This window comes from Talpa europaea (assembly GCF_964194135.1).
Source record: "Talpa europaea genome assembly, chromosome: 5".
NCBI lineage: Eukaryota > Metazoa > Chordata > Mammalia > Eulipotyphla > Talpidae > Talpa > Talpa europaea.
In genome coordinates, this window is record NC_140071.1 from 104,394,312 (window position 1) to 104,420,881 (window position 26,570).

Below are 26,570 nucleotides of genomic sequence, written 5' to 3' on the forward strand. Positions count from 1 at the left end.
GTCTCCTCGCTGCCATGTTGCTCCGCCCCTCCAGCATTTTTAAATATTAACTCTATAGTAATTACAGATGTACTTAAATAGAAGTTGTAAGTGCAAGGTAGTAAAATATCTATACCAAAATAAGTATAGATATTGCATCTATATTATTATCAGATATATTAAACCACAACTAGTAAAATAAATATGAATATTTTATAATGATAAGTAGATGATATTGAAGACAATACAAATTATCATTGGTAATTTGTAGTAATTAAAATCTCAAAATAATGAAAGCAAAAGTGAACAAATAAACCCAAATATACAAATCTGTGGTCATAAAGAAAGATTTTAAGCATGTTTATTAATAATATAGAAAAAGATGTCAGAATAATGGACTGGCATTGCACAGTTTTGAAAAAAACAATTTATAAATGTAACCAATTTCATATAAAATTAACACTAGAGAACTTTTTTTAAAGATTTATTTATTTATGCATAAAGATTTATTTATTCATTTATTTATTTATGCTGGGTTGTATGCCAGAGGTGTGAGGTTTGAGAGGATTCACCAGAGACAGAGTGGAGAGCAGAACAGGTGGATCTGCTGAAATACCCTGCTTAGGGGAACAGCAGGCAAGACAGGAGAGGTCTGCTGCACCCTGTGGGTCAGCTCCCTGCCACAGATCGAACTCTTGCTACAGTGGCTGCAGAGAGCTTCATAGTAGTGTTGAGGTTTAACCCCTTATGCCACCAGGAAGGCCCAGAATATACATTTTCAAAGGATTGGAGTTGTTACTGGTATTGATGATGTCTAGGTTAATAAGTCTCAGTAAATTAGAAACATTCACGCAAAGAGTATATTGTCAAGCGTTTCTGGATTCAATTTGAAATAATTAAAAGGAAAAAAAAACGGACATCTAAATTTTGGAAATCAAACCATGAGCTACATATTTCAAAATCAGTAAGGAAATCATAAAAATGCATATACCGTCTCATCAATTTCACTTCTTGTATATGTTAACAGAAATGTGTATGTATGTATGTGTGTATATATGACATATTTATATTAACACATATGTTAAACTAAAGACGTGAGATTTTTATTATATCAGTGATAATAATGACTATACAAAAGCCATTGTCGTACAATGAAAAAGAAGTCTGTGATCCTGGGCCTCCCCTGGTGGCGCAGCGGTTGAGCGCTGGGCTGCGAAGCTGCGCGAAGCCTTAGCAGCGCCGGTTCGATCCCCGGCTGCTCCCCGGCCACCAGAGGAGGGTCCCACATGGCACACAGACCTCTCTGCCGCCCACTGCTCCCCTCAGCAGTGTACTTCGCGGTCCCTCTGCCTGCTCTGCTCCCCGCTCTGGCTCTGGTGAATTCTCTCACCTTCCCGCGCTTCTGACTGTACCCAGTGCTTGTATGAATAAATAAATAAATCTTTAAAAAAGAAAAGAAAAGATTAGCATGTAAGAAAATAAAAGTTCTTTAAAAAAAAAAAGAAGTCTGTGATCCTATAATATAACAGAGTAAAATAATCCTAAAATTGATAGAGAATGATAAACTCAAATAAGTACATATCATATGATCACAATACATAAACAAAATTCTAGCCTATGGTGTAAAAAGATAATGCAGTAGTTGATTCGAGAAGGTCACAGTGGAGCCTCCCTGGTGCTGCAAGGGGTTAATCACAGCACTATGAAGCAATACATAGCCTCTGCAGCACAAGTTCCATTCCCGGGCAGGGAGAAAACCCACATGGCACAGCAGACCTCTCCTGTCTCACCCACTGCTCCCCTCAGCAGTGTATTTCATCAGTCTGCTCCTTCTGCTCCCCACTCTGTCTCTCATGAATATTCTCACCCCGTCCTATACCTCTGCTCTACACCCCAGCTCTTGTATGCATAAATAAATAAAATAAATCTTTAAAAAAGAAAAGGGGCAGTGTGAAAAGGATTACTGACTCCTAAGTCACACTAACAGGTAGTTTGTGCTATCCTAGCTCAGTATCAAGGTAATAGTTACATGGGTGTTTTGACTTCAAAATATCATTTCATAATAATTTTCTAACTTGGCAAATTGAGCTACTCGCTTTGGATAGGTGTGCCTTTACTATGTATTCATCCTTTAATGTTTAGGACAGAAAATATAATGCATTTTAAAATTCTAGAAACAAGTAGCAAAATAAACACATATGAATAGCAGTGCTCTCACTATAAGGCTTGCAAAAACTTTCTTGATAAGTAACAAGTAGCTAAGGACTCCATCAAGAAGCAGAGGCAAGCCATGAGGTGTTACTAGAAGAGAGGTCCAGAAGAATTTCAGGGCAACTAATGTGCAAAGGTGCTACAGTGAGATATTAGGGTAATTTCAATGAACAGCCAGAAAACCACCCCTCCTATATCACAGTGTACATGAAACAAAATATTAAAAGAAATCATTTGGTATGAACATGCAAAATACTGCAGTCCAAACACCATAAATATTTTTTTTTTAATAGAGGCATGCTTTATTTATTGTTTGTTGGTTTGTTTGTTTGTTTTGTTTATACATGCACTGGGTACAGTCAGAAGCGCGGGAGGGTGAGAGAATTCACCAGAGCCAGAGCGGGGAGCAGAGCAGGCAGAAGGACTGAAATACACTGCTGAGGGGAGCAGCGGGCGGCAGGAGAGGTCTGCGCGCCATGTGGGACCCTCCTCCAGTGGCCGGGGAGCAGCCGGGGATTGAACCGGCGCCGCAGAGGCTGCGTGCAGTTTCGCAACCCAGCGCTCAACCGCTGCGCCACTGGGGAGGCCCACCATAAATATTTTAACGTGATGAGAAGTCAAATGGAAATGTTGAGGAGAGAGTCTCGTAATCTGAAGGGGCAAAATCTAGAGAGGCAAGACATGAGTTAAGCACAGAAACTATTGAGTGATTTCATCCACGATGACATAAACTTCTATAAATGTTTCATAAGCATTATTTATAATTCCTACTTTAAATCATAACATTTCATCTGATAGAAAAGTCTTAACATCCCACCTTATATTTTACTTTCATATCCAAATCTATGACATTTATTTTGAATTATATGTACGACCTTTGAAAAAATGGTTCAGGGCCTACCCGGTGGCGCAGCGGTTGAGCGCTGGGTTGCGAAGCTGCCCACAGCCTCTGCGGCACTGGTTCGATCCCCGGCTGCTCCCCGGCCACAAGAGGAGGAGGGTCCCACATGGCGCGCAGACCTCTCCTGCTGCCCGCTGCTCCCCTCAGCATTGTACTTCGGTCCTTCTGCCTGCTCTGCTCCCCGCTCTGGCTCTGGTGAATTCTCTCACCCTCCCGCGCTTCTGACTGTACCCAGTGCTTGTATAAACAAACAAACAAATAAAATAAATGCCTCCATAAAAAAAAAAGTCTTTAAAAAAAAAAAAGAAAAAATGGTTCAGAAAATGACATGCTTAGGCAAAATAGCTCCTTTCTGATATGTATAAATTTTGTTTCTCCCTAGATATAAAGAAAATATCATGAAATTATCAAGGATACAGCATGATCAGCCAATGAAGCCTCTAGATAGAGCTGTCTTCTGGATTGAGTTTGTCATGCGTAATAAGGGAGCCAAGCACCTGCGGCCAGCCTCCCATCACCTCACCTGGGTCCAGTACCACTCCTTGGATGTGATTGGGTTCCTGCTGGCCTGTGTGGCAACTGCTGTTTATATCACAGCAAAATGTTTCCTGTTCTGTTGCCAGAACATTGTCAAAACAGGAAAGGACAAAAGGGAATAACATTTTTAATTGTCACACGAGGTTGCAAACAAATGAAGCTTAGAGAAACACCCATCGCCCAGTTATCCCATAAAAAGAGTATTAGCTGCATTTTTAAAAACTTTTCCTTGAGTGTGTGATTTCCAGTCGAACAGATTTGAGGTGCCAGCTAAATTCTTTTCCTTGGAGACATTGCTATCTCTTAGCACAAACTTGCTATTTCTATGAACCCTAAAAATAAAATGAAATATTTTGATAATCACAAAAATTTGAGGGACAACTTAGCTAAGGTTGTACCCCATATGAGGTCTCTCCTACAAGACAGTAAAAGGTGGTTGTTTCATCTAATGCATAGAAACCAGCTCAGAGAATTAAGAAGAGGTAGAGGAATATGTTCCAAACGAAAGAACAGGAAAACCACAAGCAAAGAGAAAGGGAAAAAGAAAGAAACAATTATAAAACACTCAGAAAACAAATGAAAAATGGAAGTGTATCTGCCTACTAATACTTGCTTAAAATAAAAATTGACTAAATTCTCAAATCAAAAGACATCTTGGCTGAATTTATTTAAAAAAAAATATGATCTATCTATATGTTACCTAAAGAACTGTCATCAGATATAAGGACACATAAAAAGAATGCAAACAGACAGAAAAAATATATATTCCATGCAAATGGAAACCAAAAGAAATTTTGGCAAATTTATTGATCTTTAGGAGAATATCGGAAAGCTCTGATTTATAACCAGTCAGTAAGAAACACACCAAACGACTGAGCATGTGACTGCAGGGTCTATGTTTAGGAGGTCATGGGAAACTTGATGTTGTTGTGTGGGGCAAATTATTAGTACTGCACCCTTAGCCTGTGTAGCTTTATCTTATCTTCAGGTAAATAGCATAGAATTGAGTAGAATTATTGGACCTCCAAATAGTGCAGGGAATACAACTGGATTAATAAAGGGATATCCAGGTGGGCATGACGTGTGGAAATCACCGAAAGATTTCAGGCTTAGGACATCATCAACAAAGCAGTGAAAGGACACTGGGATCAAATTCCCTATAAAAACATCTGACAGGGAGTAATAATGGCAAGATAATGGAAGGACCCAGACATGTAAGACAGACTTGACAGCTCCTGTGATTCTCTCAGACCGTCCAGGGAATTTGGAAAGATAGGAGAAGGGAAGACAAAAAAATCATCAGAACCTTTCACCCTTCCCCACCCACAAAGTGGGCCCACTACATCTAGAAGTAAGGGAGGAACAGCTTGAAGACAAGAAGCCAGGAGAATCCTGAGACATATGAGGGGTCCAGTCAATGAAAGGTGGACAAGCAGGGTCTCCCCACAGACATGAAGTGCTGGGAGCAGGCCTCTTTATTATGGCGCCTACCTCACCTCCCTCCTAGAGACCGGTGGGATCATTTCACCACTCCGTTGCACTTAAGCAGGAAGAATATCAGGGGGAGCTAAATAGGGCTGGTCCCGACATTGGGGGTGCTTGGTACTCGAAGCCCTCACGTGAGGGAGGTCGTAGGAGCACCATCACCCACCCAACACCTCATGGGCCCATAAGTTCTGCCCATCCTCCCACACAAACATCTGCAACTCATTCCATGCCCTTTTGTGCTTGGTTTTTTATCTGCCCTCCCTGGGAAGACTGCATTACTCAGCCCCACAGTGGTCTCCAGGAGACAAGACAACAACTACCCCACTGAGAACCATCAGAGTCCTGAGAAGCAATTCTCCCCCATCTGTTTGTGTGTGTGTTTGCATGTCGTTCAGTTGCTGGTCTAGTATTCAATTCCCTCTCTATTATTTCTGTTTTCTGTCACTATAGCACTTAAATGACTGCTCATTTTATATTCTAGAGTTTGATATCTTAGAGACGTACTAAATAGGTTTGTCTTGCCATACTCCAAGTCTATACAAAATCTTGGGAAAAACCCATTGCAGAAAGCATGGGTGACAAGCACAGAGAAGATGCACACTGCATGATGATATTGACCATTAATTCTGCATAATTATTCCACACCAAATATTTTCTAACACCTTCTCTGAAAATTGACAATAGTGTGACATTGAAAAAGAAATCTGTTAGCATAAAGGATGATATTCCACATGAAGGACAGAAAATCTAGCACGTTTGAAACTGATATTTATATTTGAGCTCTAACTAAAAAACAACCATCATTTACTAAATCCTTTTACCACCTTTGGACATCCTGTTTGTCTACAGTCCCTTTGGTAGCAACATATAACAAAGATCATATTCAATTAGTAGCTTAACCTGCTACCAATTTTAGTTACAAAATTTAACTATGTGAGGAACCTTTCATAAGCTCTAAAGCCTAAAGTATAAATTCTCTTTAACCTGGCCTTTCTTTTTTCAAATTTACTGAGGCATAATGGACATATCAAATTGTAAGACTTTAAAAGCATTCATCATAATTATTTGACATACATAAACATTGTGAAGAGATTTTGCTCATGTTTGATTAACACATCCATCACTTCACAATGTGAATTTGTGTGTGTATGTGTGTGTATCCACTATAGCCCATTCACGAATGCTGATTAATGAACATCTGTAATTGCAAGTTTTATCTTTGTAAAACTATACTCTTACTTGATGTTTACATAGGAATATATGTTACCATCTCCTTCAAATTGAGACCTCCTTAAGCTTAGAAAGGTGCCATTCATGTTTTGTTGTTTTTTTTGCAAAGTTCAGTATGGTTTCTTCCACATAGGAGACACTCCATTTGCTGTCCTTTCTTAAGTTGTTTTTCTTCAACCTGGCTTTACCTTTTCAGCTCTAGTGAATTAAAATGCAAATATAAAATTGCAAGACTTTTAAAATATTAATCATGACTACTAAATTTACATAAATATTGAGAAGCAATACCCCTCACGAAGTTGATTAATGCATCCATCACTTCACAAACATGATTTTGTATGGGTATGTCTGTCTAGTTTGCCTTTGCAGAGAGAGATTTGATTAAAGAATGTCTATAATTGCATTGCATACCTTTGTTAAACTATTTATATGATCTGGATTGGTATTTACACAGGAATACCTGTTACATGGTCTTTTAAATTGACACCTTTCCATGCTCAGACTTGTGCCATTCATGCTTTTCCCACAATAGAGAGCACAGTGTCTTCCACATAGGAGACAGCTACAAATATTTGTTGATTCAATAAATGCAAATTCTACTCAATACAAATTTCAATTATAAAGTACAGTGTTGTCAAATATACTCATCAGCATTTATATTGGAACTTCAGAACTTATTAATGATTTAGATGAAAATGTGTGATCTTATACCAACCTTTTCATACTTACTACATCTCCAACTCCCTGGAATAATTTTCTATGAGTTTAAAATTTATGTTCAATAAATAATCGATAACTGCAGTATTAATTTTTTCTGTCTGGCTTTTTAACTTAACAAAATACCCAGAATTTCTTACTATGCTGTCACAGTTGGCATACTTTTCTCCTCTCTTAAGGCAGATTGATATTCTGTGGTGTGTGTATCAAATTTTTTCATCAAGTTATCATATAACAAGCAGACCATTTCCATATCTTATGCTACAATAAACACAGGATTGCAGACTTCTTTCTGATATCTTGGTTTTGATTCCTTTCCAGAACTGGAATTCCTGAATATATTGTAATTCTCATTGTACGTATTTGAGTGAAATGTCCATATTGATTTCCATAGGGACTGCACCAAATTATATTCCCTTCACATTGCACAAGAGTTTTCCTTTATCCACATCTTTACAAACTTACTATCTCACCTTTCTGATGATTGGCATTCTAACAGGTGTGAGGGGATAACATCATTGGAATTTCATTTCCTTTACTCCGAGATTAGGGATGATGACCCCCTTTTCATGCACCTGTTGGAAAAATGTCTATTGAGTTCCTCCGTCCACTATTAACTCATATTTTTGTTTCTTGCTCCTGAATAGTGTTGTTCAATATATATTTTGCTGACCAAAACCTTGTGAAATACATCATTAGCAAATATTTCTGCCACTTGGCTTGGCTACCTTTTAATTTAATCTATGGTTTCCATTGCTCTCTAGGAACTTTTTTGTTTGTGGATTCCCACTTGAAATGTGAGTTTTCGTTGCCTGTGTATTAGGTGTTCTATAGAATACCATTGCCAAAACCATTATTATGGATTTTTTTCCATTCTGAGAGCCTCATGTGAATACATAAATGCCACATAATTCTGCATAATGACGCTGCATCCTAGGAAAGGATTGCATTTGTTAATTAATTCAAACGATTTTTCATGAAATTAATTTAGAGTTTTAAATATAACAATGTCATCTGTCAATAGAGACCATTTTAGTTCTTACTTTCTGATATGGATGCCTTGATATCTTTTTCTTTCCCAGTTGTTCCGGCTAAGGCTCCTTTAGTTGTTGAGTGAAAATGGCAATACTAGGTATCTTTATGTTGTTTGTGAAATTAGAGGAAAAGTTCTCAGTCTTTCACCACTGAGTGTGATATTCAGGGTTGGTTTGTCATATACAGTCTTTATCACTTCTTAAATTGATGTTCTACTGTTTTACAACACTATATAGGACTCAGTTGTACATTTTGTCATGCTGACGGCTGCATATATCACTCGAGGGCCACTGAATGTGTCTAGTCACCACCCTCCATGAATAAGTTAATTCCCTCTACCTGCTTCATTCCACCTCTTCCCTTCAGGAGAATGTATGTGTTTTTAGTTTTATTATATGCCACAAATGGGTAATATCCTTCAGGCATTTTTCTTTCTCTCTCTGACTCATTTCATATAGATAATTCCCTCCAGGTTTTATCTTCTTAAAATAGCTGAGTAGTATCCCAATGTGTGTACACACACATCTTCATTGTTCATCATCTGTTCAGCACTGAGGTTGTTTCCATTTTTGGTGATTTCTTTCCATATTGGTTACTTTGAATAGTACTGCAATAACTTTTTCAAGTAGTCCTTTCATATTCTTTAGACAAATGCTTGGAAGAGGAATTGCATGAGCACATGGTAGCTCCATTTTAATATTTTTAAAGGAATCTTCATACTGGTTTCTATTATGGCTGCCCTGATTTTCATTCCTGTCTGCAATAAGCACAAGTTTCTTTTCTCCAAATTTTCACTGATACTTATACTTCCCAGAATTTTTTTTTTTAAAAAAGCTGTTCTAATTCAGGTGCGGTGACATGTCATTGAAGCTTTGTTTTGAATTTCCCAAATGATAATAGATGAAGAACATGTTTTTGTGAGTCTGTTGGCTGTCACTTATTTTCTTTTATAAGATGCTCTTTGAATTTGCTGCCCATTTTATAATCAGGCTGTGTGCTTTTTTGTGTGTGTTGAGTTATTCTTAAATGTTGGATGCTAGTTCCTTGTCAGATATATTTACAAATTTACAAATTTCATTTTAATGATGATATTTTTTGCTTTTTTCCATTTGTTAATATTCTTTTTTGTTTCCTTTGTTGTGGGAGACAGATCCATAAAGACATCACTAAAGTCAATGTCAAAGAGATTATAATGTGCTTGTTTTCTGTATATTTTAAGATTCATTTCTTATATATTTAACATCTTGAATTAAACATTGTATAAGATATAAGATAGTAGTATAGGTTAATTCTTCTGCATGTGGCTGTCCACTTTTCCCAACACCACTTGTTATTTCTTCTCTCCATTATTTGCTCTTGGTTCTTTTGTCATTAATTTTTTTCCCATAAGTATGTGAGATTATTTCGGGACTCTACTTTCTATTATATTAATGTGGGTGTTTTTTTATTTAATTATCATATTGTTCTGATATTGTAGATTATCATATTGTTTGAAGTTATAAGCAGAGGCCTTCATTTTTATTCTGTTATATGAGGACCATGTTGCCTATTCCTGTTCTTTGTGCATGTATAAACAGCTAGGGATTTTTTGTTCTACTCCTGTGAAAATCATCATTTAGATCCTAATGATTGTGCTGAACTATATTTTCCTGAGCTAGTATTTAGTCTTTCTAACAACATTGATTGTTCTAATGCATGAACACAGAATATCTTTCCATTTTTGATCTTCCCTAAAAACATGGAAATTTTGCAATGATTTATTACTGTCTAGGGTATGGGTAAAGTACACACTTTTTGTTTCTTTTTAATCATTTTACAAATGTTCTTCAATTAAACATGATTTAATTTTACAAGAATAAAACAAAATGAGAATGACTAGTTCATGGCAGTCTGTAAATGGAACTTGTATTCCATCCACTTTAGGGTACCATATACCACAGCATGAATTAAGAAAGCTATCAATCCTGAGCTAAATAGACAAATCATTATACAGAGGTAACTTTAAATGTAGTTAATAGTCATTAGAATTACAAGAATTGCCTGGATGCACCATAAAAGTCACAGGAAATTTCAGCAATGTTCGTGTTGAAATTAACATCATCAAGGTGGAATTATAATTTTTGGATGACATGGATTTTTTTATATGTAGTCATCTGTCAATGAGCATTAAGGGACAATTTGCTCACTAATGGAATAAAAAAATGAAAAACCAAAAGAAAAGTGGTAAAATACAACAAAAACAATTTCGACTCTGAAAATCATGTGGTTACCAGAGGGTAGATCAGGAAAGGTAGGAGGAAGCAGAGGGGTGAATATGCTAGAGTAGTGACTCTGGGGTTTTGTGGAAGTGAGTGAAGCCTGTGCACAAGTCAAGGTATAAATGTGAACTCCCTAAGTTCTGTACTTTAATAAATTAATGGAATAATAACATTTGTTTTCAAAATGTAGCCTTACTAAGTTATTGTATTGGAAAGTATGTTTTTGTTATAGAAGAGATGGTCAGCATTTTAAAGAGAAAAATTGATGAGTTTAAACAAAAGAACATAAAGATATGAGTGCAGTTTTATTAAAGTATCTGGAAGCCTTTGGGCCCTCCATATTTCAACACTTACGGTGAGTGTATACACACAAAAAGAAATAACACCAGTATAGAAGGAATAATTTTTTTAATTAGGTAAAATTAGAACGATAAATTAGAAATGCACTCAAATAATTGCAGTCAAACATTACTTCTATAATATATGTAAACAATCAGAAGAGAGCTATTAAAGAGGATAACCAGTTCTCAACTGGAAAAGCCTTCCTGTAGCACTGTGATTAATGTGCTTCCAGTGGAACTCAGTAAGCTAATGAGGAGAGTTGCTTACAGCTAGTTACATACCACATTCTAATGAGACATCAACTTCACAATATGAATTCAGGGTAAAAACTGTTATAGGTAAAAAAAGACGAGGTAATATAGACACTAGAATGATAACTTTACATATATCATTCTGGATTATACGCAAGACTCATACAACTATTTTTTGGAAAATGGAAATTCCCAAACCAGAGTCCTATATAAGCAATTATTAATAACCAAACATTAAGAAATGCTTTAAGTGCAGTTTGGGAAATTATGGCAAATTGAAGGTAGGAATTAAAGGATAACAGAGCTGAAAGATAGAGTCATGGACATAATTTGTTTACTTAAAAGGTAAAACCTTGTATTATGTTCCTCTTGCTAAACATTTTCTTTTTCTCAGATGCCCCTTGACAAACTGTCTATATTGTGCCTTCCCCCTCAACCCAACACTAATTAGCAGCTGTCATTTTAACTCTTTCCTCACTCCCTTCATGGGCACTTAATATATTTTCTAACTCATTATATACTACCTCCTAGGTACAAGACATCTCCTCTGCCCTTCTTAACACTAATATTGATAAAGCCCTACTACCAACTTTCATTTCTTTACAAATTATGCTTCTTAAATGTGTTCATCACATTTTTTATTCACATTCTTAATCATTCTGGCCTCCCAGTTCCTCTATCTAAAAAAAATGAGATGGGGCCTCCCTGGTGGCACAAGGGGTTAATCACAGCACTATGAAGCAATACATAGCCTCTGCAGCACGAGTTCCATCCCCAGGCAGCAGGGAGCAACACACATGGTGCAGCAGACCTCTCCTATCTTGCCCGCTGCTCCCCTCAGCAGTGTATTTCACTGGGTCTGCCTGTTCTGTTCCCCGCTCTGTCTCTGGTGGACCCTCTCACCCCCGCACCTCTGACCTGTACCCCAGCTGTTATATTCATAAATAAATAAATCTTTTTAAAAATTACATTCAATAAATTAAAACAATGAGATACCTGATACAACCTTAGGGTGTTTAACATGTTTGGAGATCCTAAAACTTGTCATTCCTTTTTTCATCAAGGAGCTCAGAGTCTGATGAAAATGTGTGACATTCCCCTTATACAGACATGGGATATTGTTCATGTTTGTGCTGTTTGCTTCCCTAAAAGGTTATCCAGCCTCTACGTCCTGTCATGCTCTCACTCATAAAACAAAACAATAATTAACATTTCATAACAATTGACTTCACTCTTCTTGTTTGCTTTGGACAGGTACAACCCTAAAATCTCTCTCCCCTTGATTATTTTAAATACCCCTTATTCTCCTACAAAAATAATTTAACAATTAACTTCACCTTTTTACATCATTAAGTGGATTTTTCTCCCCTCCTAGCCTAAAAATTGTCTACTTATTTTTGTCACAGATGTTTCTTGTTACACAAAGGAAGTTTTCATTGTCAGTCATTATCCAGCTATAATCCTAGCTCTATTAACACAGGTTTCTCCAAACAGGAAACAAAATGGCTCCTTGCTCAATGAGAGCAATTTCAAATTGTTTTCCAGAACTAAGTTGGATCATTCCTTTATTCTACCCCCTCTGATTAACACATTCAATCACTGCAGCTTTTCCCTATTCATTCCTTCACTGTTGTCATTTCTTCCATTGCCCGGGCTCTTACTCTCTTCCTACAAGTTTCCTTCCCTACAGGGAAAGGAGTCATGGTCTGACACAGACTACACTGTGTATCCATCTGCATTAACACTCTCATTTCGTCTCAGTGGTATATTAATGATATTCCCCTTCCTCCTGTCTGTCCTCTCTTTAAATAAAATAAAATTAGCAGGCCTGCTAATCCTAAGCGGCCTGTTTGGCCACCATATTGTTACCTACAGTTCAAAATACTGAGTAAGATCAGAATGGCCCTGACAATTATGTACAGGAGTCCAACCCTGAAAGGTGCCTTTCAAATCAATCAAGAGCACAAAGCTGGATCACACTGGGAAGGCTATTCACCACAAGATATGAGTGGGAATGCCCAGGGGCTTAGTGACTGATGCATAAAAAGTACTCCCGACTCAAACATCTCAAGGTATGACCTGGAACCCCCTGGGGGAACAAGACCCTATGTAAAACAAGGGACCCCAGAAGCTGATCAGTGGAAAACCTTGCTGATAAGACTGAAACCATGGCTGGGAAACTAGACCTTTATCTCAATTGCAATACCAAGTCATCAAGCAGATGAGAAGTGCCTGGAGGGCAGACTAATAACCCCTGATACTATAGATGACAGACAGAACACCTTTTCCAGTTTCACCCCCTCCCTTTCTCTTGTTCCTCCTTCCTCTCAACTGATGCTGTATAATTCTTCTATCAGTAAAAAGGCCAGGATCTTGCTCTTCAGCAGCATCCTGCACTATGTAGCCTACTGCACGACTCCCATTTCTTTATCAGTGTGGTATTGCCTAATGCAACAATAATTAATTTTTTCGTAGTGCTCATATTCAGGGAAATAAAATGTTGAAGAGCCAACTGAACTAAATCCCTAGGAAAAGAACATAGAATAAACACAAGTGATTTAGTTGACTGATATTGGTAGGAATTAAAGATTTAATATGTTGCTTTGTGTCTTCCTTCCAAAATCCACAGTAGCGATAACAATGGTGTGAATGAAAAGTCTGAGTCTAACAGTTTCTCCTCCTCACTGCTGTGCACCACCTGTAATAAATTACTCATACAAATAAGAACAGGTGAGGGTTTCCTCCAAAACTGAAAATAGAATTACCATGTGGCCCCACAATTCCACTTCTTTGTGTACATGAAAGGGAGTTGAAATCAAAGCAGGATGTCTGTGAAGTTTTGCACATTCATCCTCACAGCAGCTGTATTCATGATAGGCAAAAAGTGGAAGCAACCCAAATATCCAAAGTCCGATGAGTCAACTCACAGTGTATACACGTGATGTTACACAAGCTTTGAAGACCGGTGCCAGTGAAAATGGCCATTTACAACATGACAATTACTGTTTATTCCAAATATAATATACGATCTCTCTAGACAAGGAAAATTCATATAAACAGAAAGTACAATGATGTTTACTGGGGTCTGGTGAAAGGTGAATGGACAATAATTATGTAATGGTTATAGACTTTCAGTTTTGCAAGATGAAAAACTATTTGCAGATCGTTTACACAATAATAGGAAGATATTTATACAATAAAACAAAAATTTATCTATTATTAAAATGAAAATATTATGTTATTTATTTTGTCACTTTTTGTAAAAGGCACTGTTCTAGAATTCCTAAAGTCCATGATGGTTTCTCTTTAGTTATTGAGCAATCCTTCTTGTAAGGTTGTTTTCTTGTTGCTTGTTTGTGATGGAGCAAATTGCTTCTTCACAGGAAATGGAAGAATTTGCCCAGTGCTCTGCAGATAATGGTATTTTGATGTTTACTCTGGGCTCATTGGTCAGTAACATGTCAGAGAGAGAAGAGAGCCAATGTGATTGCATTGGCCCTTGACCAGATTCCACAAAAGGTTAGATAAAGTTCCTTAAGAAAGTACCTTAATATTAACTAGAAAATGTGACTTTTACTCTACAATTGATGTGAATTTATGTATTCAGGGTAAATTATAAAGATGGCCCCTTTTTCCCTCAGACATTAGGTCACACCAAAATATTCATGACAAGTCTTTAGGCAGTCAAAAGGGTATTATTTATGATATTGACATGACATTAACTGTGTGATTATAATGAAATGTAGTTAAGAGACACAGAGTATAGATTTGCTATTATAATGGTATCATGGAAAGTATTGGAAACACAAAATTCCGCCTTGTTGTTTCCTACCTATTCCTAGCAAGAGTTCTGAGGGTGGGGCCTCCCCTGGTGGTGCAGTGGTTGAGCGCTGGGTTGTGAAGCTGCCAGCAGCCTCTGCAGTGCTGGTTCAATCCCCAGCACCCAGAGAGGGTCCCACACGGCCCAACATGCCGCGCCTGCTGCTCCCCTCAGCAGTGTATTTTGTCAGTCTGCCTGTTCTGTTTCCCGCTCTGGCTCTGGTGAATTCTCTCACCCTCCTGCACTTCTGACCGTACCCAGTGCTTGTATAAATAAATAAATAAATAAATAAATAAATAAATCTTTAAAAAAAATAAAGGAATTCTGAGGGCATGGTATTGCCATGGTACAGATGTTATCCAAAAGGATTAAATATTAACTGTAACCGTAAGCAGAAATTTGATAAAGTATGAAGGCATCATGCAATTATGGTTGTTCAATAATCCAGGGATCTTTGCTCTAAAACTTTTGAAATTGAATTGTTCAGTGTACAGTTCAAAGTACTATTCAGATAAAGAATGGCCAGGCTATTTCCATGTCCCTGAGCAAGACACAATGACTAAGAATATGAAAAAGAGAAGAGAATATTGTAGTGAGTGAATATATAATCACCTGACTTAAAAAATTTCATAGCACCTCTCTTCATGAAAAGTGCAAATAAATCACTTCCCATTTTATAGATCACACCTGTATCCTCTGGGTCTTTGAGGAGTACTTGTTAGTTTTCTAACTGGAACAGTTTCTACATATCACAGGGGCTAAATTGTTGCTGGATTCTGAGTTGCCTTAACCTCACAGAGCAAAACTGAGTAAAATATTGTAAACTATAATCCAGCTTATGAGTTTTGCCAGGGAATTCCAAAATTAGATCATTGTTACTACCTATGGAAATCCTAGGTTATAGGTCTCATGTTAATCAGTGCTGTTGATGCTCTGTAGTGCCTCACTGATCTATTAACAACCAGTAGAATAAAATTTACTATATCACAATATTGGTTTATTTCACCATCTCTGCTGTTATTTACAGCCAAGAGTCTCTCTTTTTCTCCTTTTAAGGATTTACAAGCTGAATGCAGAAATAACATTCTAGGTTTAGAGTGAAAAATTACTTCTAAAGGTTTTTCTTCAAAGTGTGCTTAAAATTGGTATTAAAAATAAGTTGCTACTATTTGTAGCAGAGAAAAAATGTATTATTATAATACACAGATTATTTATTTCTCCAGAGTTGTTGAGCAGATAGAGTAAACCTTTACAGACGAAACATGTAAAGTGCTAAAAAAAAATTATGGAAGAAATAGATATACATAAATTCCATTCTGTGACACCAGAGGAAATAAATAATATAATTCCACAATGGAAGATGGCAGTTAAAACAAATAAATCTGAAGATTATTGTGGTGTCCTGCTTTTTGTGCCCTAAAATTACACCAACTGACTAAAAATTTCTTGAAAACATGAACTGATCATTGATCATCTCATTTGTCTACTTTAGAGAAATATATCACACAGATGGATGTGTGAAATATCATGATTTCTTCATACATGAATAAACACAAAGGAAATACACAAATTCCTATCCCTATCAATGCAGTTTTAATAGTACACTCATATTTGACAACGCTAATCCTTATTACATATCCTCTGAGAAATGTACCTAACTAGAGTATTCCTTAACTTATGTAATCTGACTACTGCAGTAAGATATTTCTTCACTCTAATAGGTTCCATGGAGATTTGAGTGCAAGAGGCCAGACACCTTAGTGGCAAACACTCGACTGTATAAATGGATCCCTCAGAATGACCTTCTTCATAACACCCAAGAAAGAATACATTGACATAAGGGTAACTACAACCACATTGCTCATATTTCACAAGGAAAAAAATATATTGAATACTTATTGCATAAGATGCAATGTAAAATTTAACTCCTTATGTTTATATTCAGTCAGAATTTATTTTTTAAGATTCATTTACTTATTTATACAAGCACTGGGTACAGTCAGAAGTGCGGGCAGGTGAGAGAATTCACCACAGCCAGAGCAGGGAACAGAACAGGCAGACTGACGAAACACACTGCAGAGGGGAGCAGCGGGCGCAGCAGGAGAGGTCTGCGCATCATGTGGGACCCTTGCCCCATGACCGGGGATCAAACCGGCACTGCAGAGGCTGCGGGCAGCTTTGCAACCCAGCGCTCAACTGCTGCGCCACCACGGAGGCCCCCAGAAAATTATTATAAGCAGTTACATTCATTATGATCAAAATCAAAATACTTTTATTCAAGTGTAATCACTTCTCACAGAATATTTTCAACAGCAATGCAGATTATCTCATATTTTCCTAAAACTTTTTCAATTGTCAGCTGAATACACATCTACACCATTTGGAGGTATATACTTACACCTTCATATGTGCATATGCTTCCCTCACCTCCATCGACCCTCCCTTTTCCATACATGACTCCTTCCATCCTATCCTCCATTATTTGCACCAAAAACCAGAATGTTTTTAACATGGATTATCTGTCTCCTAGTTCTCCCAATTTATTTCTACTTGTTCCCTTCTATATCAGTGACAATAAAAAAATAACCCTCCCCCTTTGATTATCAATGACTCTAAAAATAACCAGCTTTTAAAAATCCTCTAAATTCTATGGAAAAATAAAATGTTCAGTGGCCATCTTTTCTTCTGATGATTCCAGTGCCAACACTTTCAACCTTCCTGCAGTCTTTTTTTTTTTTGCTTAATACTTATTTTTCTCTTTTTTTATTTAAATTTTATTTTTTATATTGCCCATACAATTACAACCCCATTATTTTGACCCCAATTCCTCCTTTCCCCGCCCCCCACACCCCATAGAGTGTCTCTGGTTCATATTTGTTTGTTGATTTTGATATTTTCTTTCTTATAATTATTCTTTTTCCTGGTCCCTTATCTAAGTCTTCTAGATTCCTGCTATGAGTGAGACCATCCGGTATTTTTCTTTTTCTTTCTGGCTTATTTCGCTTATTTCGCTGAGCTGGCTTATTCCAGCTCCATCCAAGTTGCTGCAAATTGCGTGTGTTTATCTTTTTTGAATGCTGAGTAATATTCCATGGTGTATATGTAGGACATCTTCTTGATCCAGTCATCTATTTTGGGGCATTTGCGTTGTTTCCAAAACTAAGCTATCGTAAATAGTGCTACTATAAATATAGGGGTGCAGGTGCTCTTTGGAATGGATGTTTCTGTGTCCTTTGGGTAAATACCTAGGAGTGGAATTGCTGGATCATATGGAAGCTCTATGTTTAGTAGGTCCAGAAATCTCCACACAGCTCTCCATAGTGGTTGGACCAGTTTGCACTCCCACCAACAGTGCAGGAGAGTTCCTTTTTCTCCACACCCTCGCCAACATTTGTTGTTGCTAGTTTTTTTAATATGTGCCATTCTCACTGGTGTAAGATGGTATCTCATGGTAGTTTTGATTTGCATTTCCCTGATTACAAGTGATGTTGAACATTTTTCATATGCCTGTAGGTCATTTGCATTTCCTCTTCAGAGAAGTTTCTTTTTAGTTCTTCTGCCCATTTTTTCACTGGATTATTTTCTTTGTTGTTGTTGAGTCTCATCAGCTCTTTGCAGATTTTTGTGATCAGTCCTTTATCATTAGTGTTGGGTGCAAAAATGTTCTCCCAGTCGGTGGGGTTTCTCTTTGTTTTGGTTATTGTCTCTTTTGCTGTGTAGAAGCTCTTTAATTTGATGTAGTCCCAGCTGTTTATCTTTGCCTTCACTATCACTGCTTTGGGTGATGTGTCTGCAAAGATGTCTTTCAGGTGCATATCACGTAGTGTTTTGCCTATATTTCCTTCTATGTATTTTATGGTTTCAGGTCTTATGTCTAGTTTTTAATCCATTTTGAGTTGGTTTTTGTGCATGGTATAAGGTAGTAGTCAAGCTTCATTCTTTTGCATGTAGCAACCCAGTTTTCCGTGCACCATTTACTGAACAAACTTTCTTTGCTCCAATGCATATTATTTGCTCCTTTGTCGAATATTAGTTGACCATAAATCTGTGGGTTTATTTCTGGATTTTCTATTCGATTCCATTGGTCTGTGTGTCTGTTCTTATCCAATACCATGCAGTTTTGATGATTATGGCTTTGTAGTAGAGTTTGAAGTCTGGGAGTGTGATGCCTCCATTTCCTTCTTTTTTTTTCAGTAGAGCTTTGGCTATTCGGGGTTTTTGGTTATTCCATATGAATTTCATCAATAATTGTTCTATTTCTTTGAAGAATGCCATTGAGATTTTGATTGGAATAGCATTGAATCTGTATATTGCTTTTGGTAGGATGGCCATTTTAATAATATTTATTCCTCCAATCCATGAGCAGGGGATGTCTTTCCATTTCTTTGTGTCTTCTTCTATTTCTTTTTTTTTTTTAAGATTTATTTATTTATTTATACAAGCACTGGGTATAGTCTGAAGCGCAGGAGGGTGAGAGAATTCACCAGAGCCAGAGTGGGGATCAGAACAGGCAGAAGGACCGAATTACAATGCTGAGGGGAGCAGCGGGTGGCAGGAGAGGTCTGCATGCCATGTGGGACCCTCACTGACAGCTGGGGATCGAACTGGCGCTGCAGAGGCTTCGGGCAGCTTTGCAGCCCAGCGCTCAGCCGCTGCACCACCGGGGAGGCCCATAACAGTGTTTTATAGTTTTCTTTGTATAGGTCCTTTACCTCTTTTGTTAGATTTATTCCCAAGTATTTGATTTTTTTGTTTCAATAATAAAAGGGATGGTTTTCTGATTTCTTCTCCTTCAGATTTATTGTTTGTGTATAGGAAGGCTACTGACTTTTGCATGTTGATTTTCTATCTGCCACTTTACGGAACTGATTGATGAGTTGAATTAGTTTTTCTGTGGAGTTTTTCAGGTTCTCTATGTATATTATCATATCATCTGCAAATAGTGATAGTTTGACTTCTTTTCCTTTTTGGATTCCTTGTATGTCTTTCTCTTGTCTTATTGCTCTGACTAGGACTTCCAGTATTATATTGAAAAGCAGTGGTGATAGTGGATATCCTTGTCTTGTTCCAGATCTTAATGGAAATGCTTTCAGCTTTTCACCATTGAGAATGATACTGGCTGCTGGCTTGTCATATATGGCCTTTATGATGTTGAGGTACGTTCCTTGTATCCCAAGAATTTCAAGGGCTTTTATCATGAATGGGTGTTGCACTTTGTCAAAAGCTATCTCGGCATCTATTGATATTATCATATGGTTTTTATATTTCTTTTTGTTGATGTGTTGGATAATGTCCATTGATTTTCAGATGTTGAACCATCCTTGTGTCCCTGGAGTGAATCCTACTTGGTCTTGGTAAATTATCTGATGGATACATTGTTGGATTCTGATAGCTAAAATTTTACTGAGGATTTTTACATCAGTGTTCATTAGAGAGATTGGCCTGTAGTTTTCTTTTTTTGTGTTGTCCTTGTTCAGTTTTGGTATTAGTATAATGTTGGCTTCATAGAACATGTTTGGTATTATCCCTTCCTTCTCAATTTTTTGGAAGAGTTTGTGAAGGATAGGCACTAATTCGTTTCTGAACGTTTGGTAGAATTCATTTATAAATCCATTAGGTCCTGGGCTTTTGTTTTTGGGGAGGTTTTTGATTAGCATTTCAATTTTGCTGCTTGTAATTGATCTGTTTAGGTGTTCTATTTCTTCTTTATCTAGCTTTGGGTGATTGTAGAGTTGTAGGAATTTGTCCCTCTCCTCTAGATTGTTGAACTTGTTTCCATATAACTGTCCATAGTAGTTACTGATTATTCTTTTGATTTCTTCTGTGTCGGTTGTGATTTCTCCTCTTTCATTTGTGATCCTGTTTAGTTGTGCTTTCTCCCGTTTTTGCATTGTGAGCCTGGTAAGGGGTTTGTCTTTTTTATTTATTTTTTTGAAGAAACAGCTCTTGGTTTCATTGATCTTTTGGATTGTTTTTTTAGTTTCAATTTCATTTATTTCTGCTTTGGTTATTATTATTTCTTTTCTTCTACTGGTTTTGGGGTTTTTTTGTTATTCTTTTTCTAGATCTTTGAGCTTTGAGATTAGGTTGTTTCTTTGAGTTCTTTCTTGTTTCTTGATGTGAGCCTCTATTGCTATATATTTTCCTCTTATTACTGCTTTTGCTGCATCCCATACACTTAGGAAATTGGTTTCCTCCTTGTCATTCAATTCAAAGAATTTTTTTATTTCTTCTTTGATCTCCTTATTAGTCCAGTGATCTTCCAGAAGTGTGGTTTTCAATCTCCATGAGGTAGGAGAGTTCCTTGCCTTCTTTTTATGGTTTATTTCTAGTTTGATGCCTTCATGGTCAGAGAAGATGCTTGGTATGATTTCAATCTTGGTTTATCTGTTGATATTTGCCCTGTGTCCCAGTATGTGATCGATCCTGGAGAATGATCCGTGTGCGCTTGAGAAAAATGTGTACTCAGATTTTTTGGGGTTTAGTGTCCTATACATGTCTGTTAAGCCCAAGCACTCTACATCCTTATTTAGAGCTTTAATGTCTTTACTTATTTTTTTGTCTCGTTGAACTATCCATTGTTGATAGTGGTGTGTTGAAGTCTCCTATTACATATGAGTTTTCTCTGATGTCTGCTTTCAAAGATAATAGTTGTCTGATATATTTTGGTGCTCCTATGTTTGGTGAGTATATGATAATGGGTGTTATTTATTCTTGAAGTATTGTCCACCTGATCGTAATGTAGTGGCTGTTGGGGTCTCTTTTTACGTTTTTGAATTTGAAATCTGTTTTATCTGATATAAGTATAGCTGTTCCTGCTTTATTTTTTGGTCTATTTGCTGGTAGGATTGTTTTCCATCCTTTAACTTCGAATCTATTTTTATCTTTTGTAGCTAAATGTGTTTCCTGGAGACAGCAACAGGTTGGGTTTTGTTTCTTAATCCAGGCTGCGACTCTGTGTCTTTTTATTGAAGAGTTTAGTCCATTTGCATTTAAAGATAATATTGATATGTTACTATCTGTATTTGCCATTGTGTTTGTCTTTCCTTTGATTTTATTTATTTATTCCTTTAATAACTTTTTTTTGGGCCTTCTTTCATTATTATTCTTCCCTCTGAGATTCTGGCTTTAGGACTCCATGTAGTATTTTTTGGTGGGGGTTTAGTCATAATGAAATTCCAGAGTTTCTGTTTATCTGGGAAGGTCCTTAGTCTTTCTTCATAGAGGAAGGAAATCTTTGCAGGATAGAGTATTCTTGGTTGGCATCTGTTGTCTTGAAATCTGTTGACTATGTCCCTTCACTCTCTCCTTGTCCGTAGTGTTTCTTCAGAGAAGTCTGAGGTCAGTCTGATTGGTTTTCCTTTGTATGTTATCTTTTCTTCTCTCCTGTCAGCTTCATTATTTTTTCCTTGTCTTGGAATCTTTGGAGCTTTACTATTATGTGTCTTGCTGTATTTTTCCTTTCGTCATGGAAGTTTGGTGTTCTTCTTGCTTCTTGTATATCAATTTTCAGCTCCTTCTTCATGTTTGGGAAGTTCTCTTCAATTATTTCCTTGAATATTTTCTCTGTTCCTAGGTCTCTCTCCTTTCCTTCTGGGATTCCTATAACTCTTACATTTCCTTTCCTCATGGAGTCAGATAGTTCCCAAAGTCTTTCTTCAGTCTTTTTCTTTTGTACTTCTCTTTCCTTTTCTGTTTTGGTTTTAATATCTGTGTCTTCGAGAGTGCTTATTCGTTCTTCTATTTCCTCTATTCTGTTATCACTGCTTTTCCCAGCGTTCTTTAGCTCTTCTGCTAATCATTTGATCTCCTGCAGTTCCTTCATTTCCCTTTTTAGGACTCAATTTCATTCTTCTGAGCATTGTTTTCCTTAATGACTTCCATCAGTTTTTTTTAATCACGGCAATTTTAAATTCTCTTTCAGGAAGGCTCAGAAGTTCTTCCAAGTCACTGCAGTTGCAAGCTGGTGGGTAGGTTTTTTTGTGTGGTGTCTTTTTTCTGAGGTGTTGCTACTTTGCTTGTAGTTTTTCTTTTCCCTGCTGCCTGTCTTCTAATTTGCCTTATGTGTTGGGACACTGTGCCACTGGTACTGGCTGGCATCTTTCTGGTGTGTTCTTTCAGGAGTTTTAGAAACTGGCCATCCAAATGGGTCAAAAACTGTTATGTCAGAAGTCTAAGTGAGGCAGTGGTACTTTGAGTATGTTAATGGTCACTGCCACAGAGTCTCTCCTCCTTCTGTGTTGTTACAAAGGTGCGGCTTGAAGTCCCACATACTTCCCTGCATGTGGGGCAGCTGGATTGCACTCTGGGTTCCAAAACTCTGGATCATCCTCTGGGCTCCAACTTCCTGCCAGGTGGGACCAGGCTTGTGGGGGCCCCAGCTTACCTCTGAATGCTCAGGGAACCTTCTCCCTCTGGCTCCACAGGGAGCCTTCTGCCAGATTCAAACAGTCTTTATTTAAGAAAGGTCCCTGTTCTAAAATGGCGCTTTGGAGACAGGCACACTCTTCCGAACACCTGGTCTGCCTGGCCCTGGGTGCCCACTCCCGTCTTGGTTTGGAATGCTGGCCAGAAGAGGTCTGGCCTGGGTGAACTTCCCAGCTCACCTCTGGCTCCTCCAGGAGCCTTCTGCCGGTTTCAAGCAGACTTTACTGAAGAAAGGTCCCTATTCTATGGGGTGTTGGTGATTTTTTTTTTCTGGTCACTATGTGGTGCCAGAGATCTCTCCTAGTGTCCTTGGGGAGCTGTTTTTTTTACCCCATGGGACAGGGAAATAGAGTGGGATTGGTGGGGAAAGCCTCAACGGCTTTGGGGTGATGTGTCTACCTTGTGCCCCACTGTCATGGGGATCCCACGCCCCGAATTTCATGCTCCGGGTCTCAGTTTCAAAGCCCTCAGGTCCAGGACGCAGGATGTAGCCCAGTTCAGTGTCCACAGAAATGGCGCCTTTGGCACCCAGCTCCTGTGGCCGGGCGCCTGGTTTCTGATTACTCAGTGAGGGACATTCAACTCAGTGAGCGCCCCCGCGTGTCTCCATGCAAGCCTAGGTCACAGGTGTGGGGACCTGGGCAGCTGCGATCTGCATATCATTTTCAAGTGCACCGTTTTTCCTGCACAAGCTTACCAGCTGGCTTGGACCTTTTTGTAGGTCTCCAGAAGTCTTTGTTTTTCTCTGATGGTTCCTGGAGTCGTTCGCTCACCTCCGTGGCAAATCCCACAGGGTTCTCCACAGCTCCAGTTCACGGGGCGTGGTGGCTGAAATATTTCCTTTCCACTCCCAGTCCCGCTTGATGTGTAGTTTGTTCTTGTTGGTTGTTTTAGTTTTTTTGCTTTTTCCTCCTTTCTGTTGGTCGGAGAGTGCCGACTTTGTGGGTGGGGGAGGGTAGCAGGGTTCTGAGCTTTCCTCCCTTCTAGTCCTCTTTTATGGCAACTTTTTTCTTCGGGTAGTTTGCTGGAGTCGCCCGTTTATCTTCCGTGTCCCAGTTCTCACTGTGACCTGCCGCTTTTCCTTCCTATTAGCTTTTTTTTAATGGGAGATCTTACTCTCAGCGTTTCCTCACCACCATGTTGATCCCCTTCCTGCAGTCTTGAAGTCTGCCTTTTTAGAATCAATGACTAACTGTCTGAGGGGCTACATTCTAAAGTTGTATTAAATTTTTCTTCTCAGAAATGTTTTTATGTGACAAATTTGTATCCATTTTCCACCTAAAAATCAAACAACAATGTCAATTTGCATCTCTAGAAGACAAAAATCCTTCTTGCTATGAGATCTGAGAGACTTCAATGAATTTTATGTGTAATCTGTTATCCACAACACAATGCCTCTTTCAGTTTTGTGCATTTCCATAATCTCATTTTTTATCTCTCAGACTTGTAATAAAAAATATTCTGAAATCAATCCTCAATTTTAGGTCATCCAAAACCAAAGCCCTACAATCCATGGTGGACCCGATGGCACATGTGAGGTGATCTAACATGGCATCCCGGTAGTGGGCATTAGCCTTTTTGGATCAACCTGATAATATTGCTTATAAGATGGCAATCAGAGTGACTGTCAGATTGGACTTTGAAACAATGTAAAGTACAGACTTGCTTGCTGCATTGAAAAAAAGTCATTAATGACCTTTCATGAGTATCACAATTTTTTTACAGATTTATTTTTTATATATACAAAAAACTGGGGTACAGGCAAGAGGCGCAGGAAAGTGAGAGGATTCACCAGAGACAGAGGAGGGAGCAGAATAGGCAGAATGACCAAAAACACTGCTGAGGGGAGCAGCAGGCGACACAGGAGAGGTCTGCTGCACCATGTAGGTAGTGCCCTGTGCGGCCAGGAATCGAACCTGTGCTTCTGAGGCTGCGGACAGCTTCACAGTGCTGCGCTCAACCCTCTGTGCCCCAGAGGAGGCCCCTGTTTCTGTTTTATTTGTCATGTTGTTACATAGGAGAGGAATCACTGGGTTTTATGGATGCATTTTGATATTTTGAGAAAACTCCATACTATGTTCCATCATCTGCACCACGTTACAGCCCCACCAGTGATGTAAACAGTTTCTTCCTTCCACATCATTGCCATAGCTTATGCTTTCTGATGATTTAATATGGGTTATTCTTCCAAGTAGGAGGTAGTATGTCATTGTCGTTTTAATTAACATTTTTGTACATTTGTTGAGCATCCGTATTGTCTCTTTAGAGATGTTCCTATTTAGCTTTAATGCCCATGTTTTGATTGGTCTATTGGCATTTCATCTATTGATTTGTGTATGTTTTTTGTGATCTTGGATTTTAGCAGCTTGTCAGTTGTATTATGGACAATTTTTTCCCCAATTAATGGGGTATCTTTTCATTTTAACAATTAGTCTTTCCCTATGCAGAAACTATTTAGTTTGATAGCATCCATTTGTTTATTTTTGGTTATTTTCCCTTGTTTTTCATTTTAATTCCCAAAGGCATCACTGAATCTAAGGTAGTGCAGTGCTTTGTCTACTTTTTCTTCTCTTTAGATAAGTTTTCAGGTTTCTATCTCACTTGTTAGTCCATTTTATGCTCATTTTCCTGCATGGTGGTGTGATAGTGTACTAGATTTATTGTCTTGAGTTTGACCATATAGTTTCACCTATACCATTTATTGAAGAGACTCTCCATTCTTCATTGTGTGCTCATGGCTCCATCATAATAGATTCACTGCTGAAGTAAGTATAGATTTATTGCTGAACTCTCAATTCCATGCCGTTTTTTGGTTTCTTTATTTTTATTACAATATCCTACTATTTTTTCACAGTAGTTTTGTAGTACAGTTTTAAATCTGGGAAAGTGATACATGAGACAAAGTCATATAATTTTCTAAGGAAATGAACATATATATTCCCATAGTCCAAACACCGTATCTGGATTAATTCCAAATGTGATGACAAGTCATATGTAAATTTTGAGCAAAGGTGTTTCCTAATTGCATATGTGTATCAAAGTCATTCTGACTGAATGATAGGAAAGAATGGAAAGGATAAAAGAGAAGAACACAGGAAATTAGTGAGTACTCATTTCACAAACAATGAGATATTTATTCTATAATACTTAAAAAGGATCAATGTGAAAGTTTCTACTGAAGATTAAATATATATATGTATACACACATGCAAATATATAAGCACACACTTTTTTACATACATAAATTTGTTTATATAGTCTTTGATATAAAAAATTTAACTATTCTTTTTAAGATACTTTCAATTTTTGAAATATTTGTCAATCAGAAAATTCACAAGTTAATCTAGAGAGACCTAATAAAACCTAGTATATCA

The 26,570-nt window shown here is 37.7% G+C and overlaps 1 protein-coding gene across 3 annotated transcripts in view; it reads left to right on the forward strand.

The window, feature by feature from the left end:
• Positions 1-26,570, forward strand: part of LOC311171438 (UDP-glucuronosyltransferase 2B4-like) — a gene marked incomplete at both ends in the record, with an annotated part of 106,071 nt that overhangs the window by 19,109 nt on the left and 60,392 nt on the right. For 2 of the 3 annotated variants that reach the window (XM_084234287.1, XM_084234286.1), the window contains one exon: positions 3,474-4,007. The exons of the other annotated variant lie outside the window; for it this stretch is intronic. In XM_084234287.1, coding sequence (XP_084090413.1) covers positions 3,474-3,750 — 277 coding nt within the window. Of the gene's footprint in view, positions 1-3,473; positions 4,008-26,570 lie in introns of those variants that run through there. 3 annotated transcript variants of the gene reach the window in all.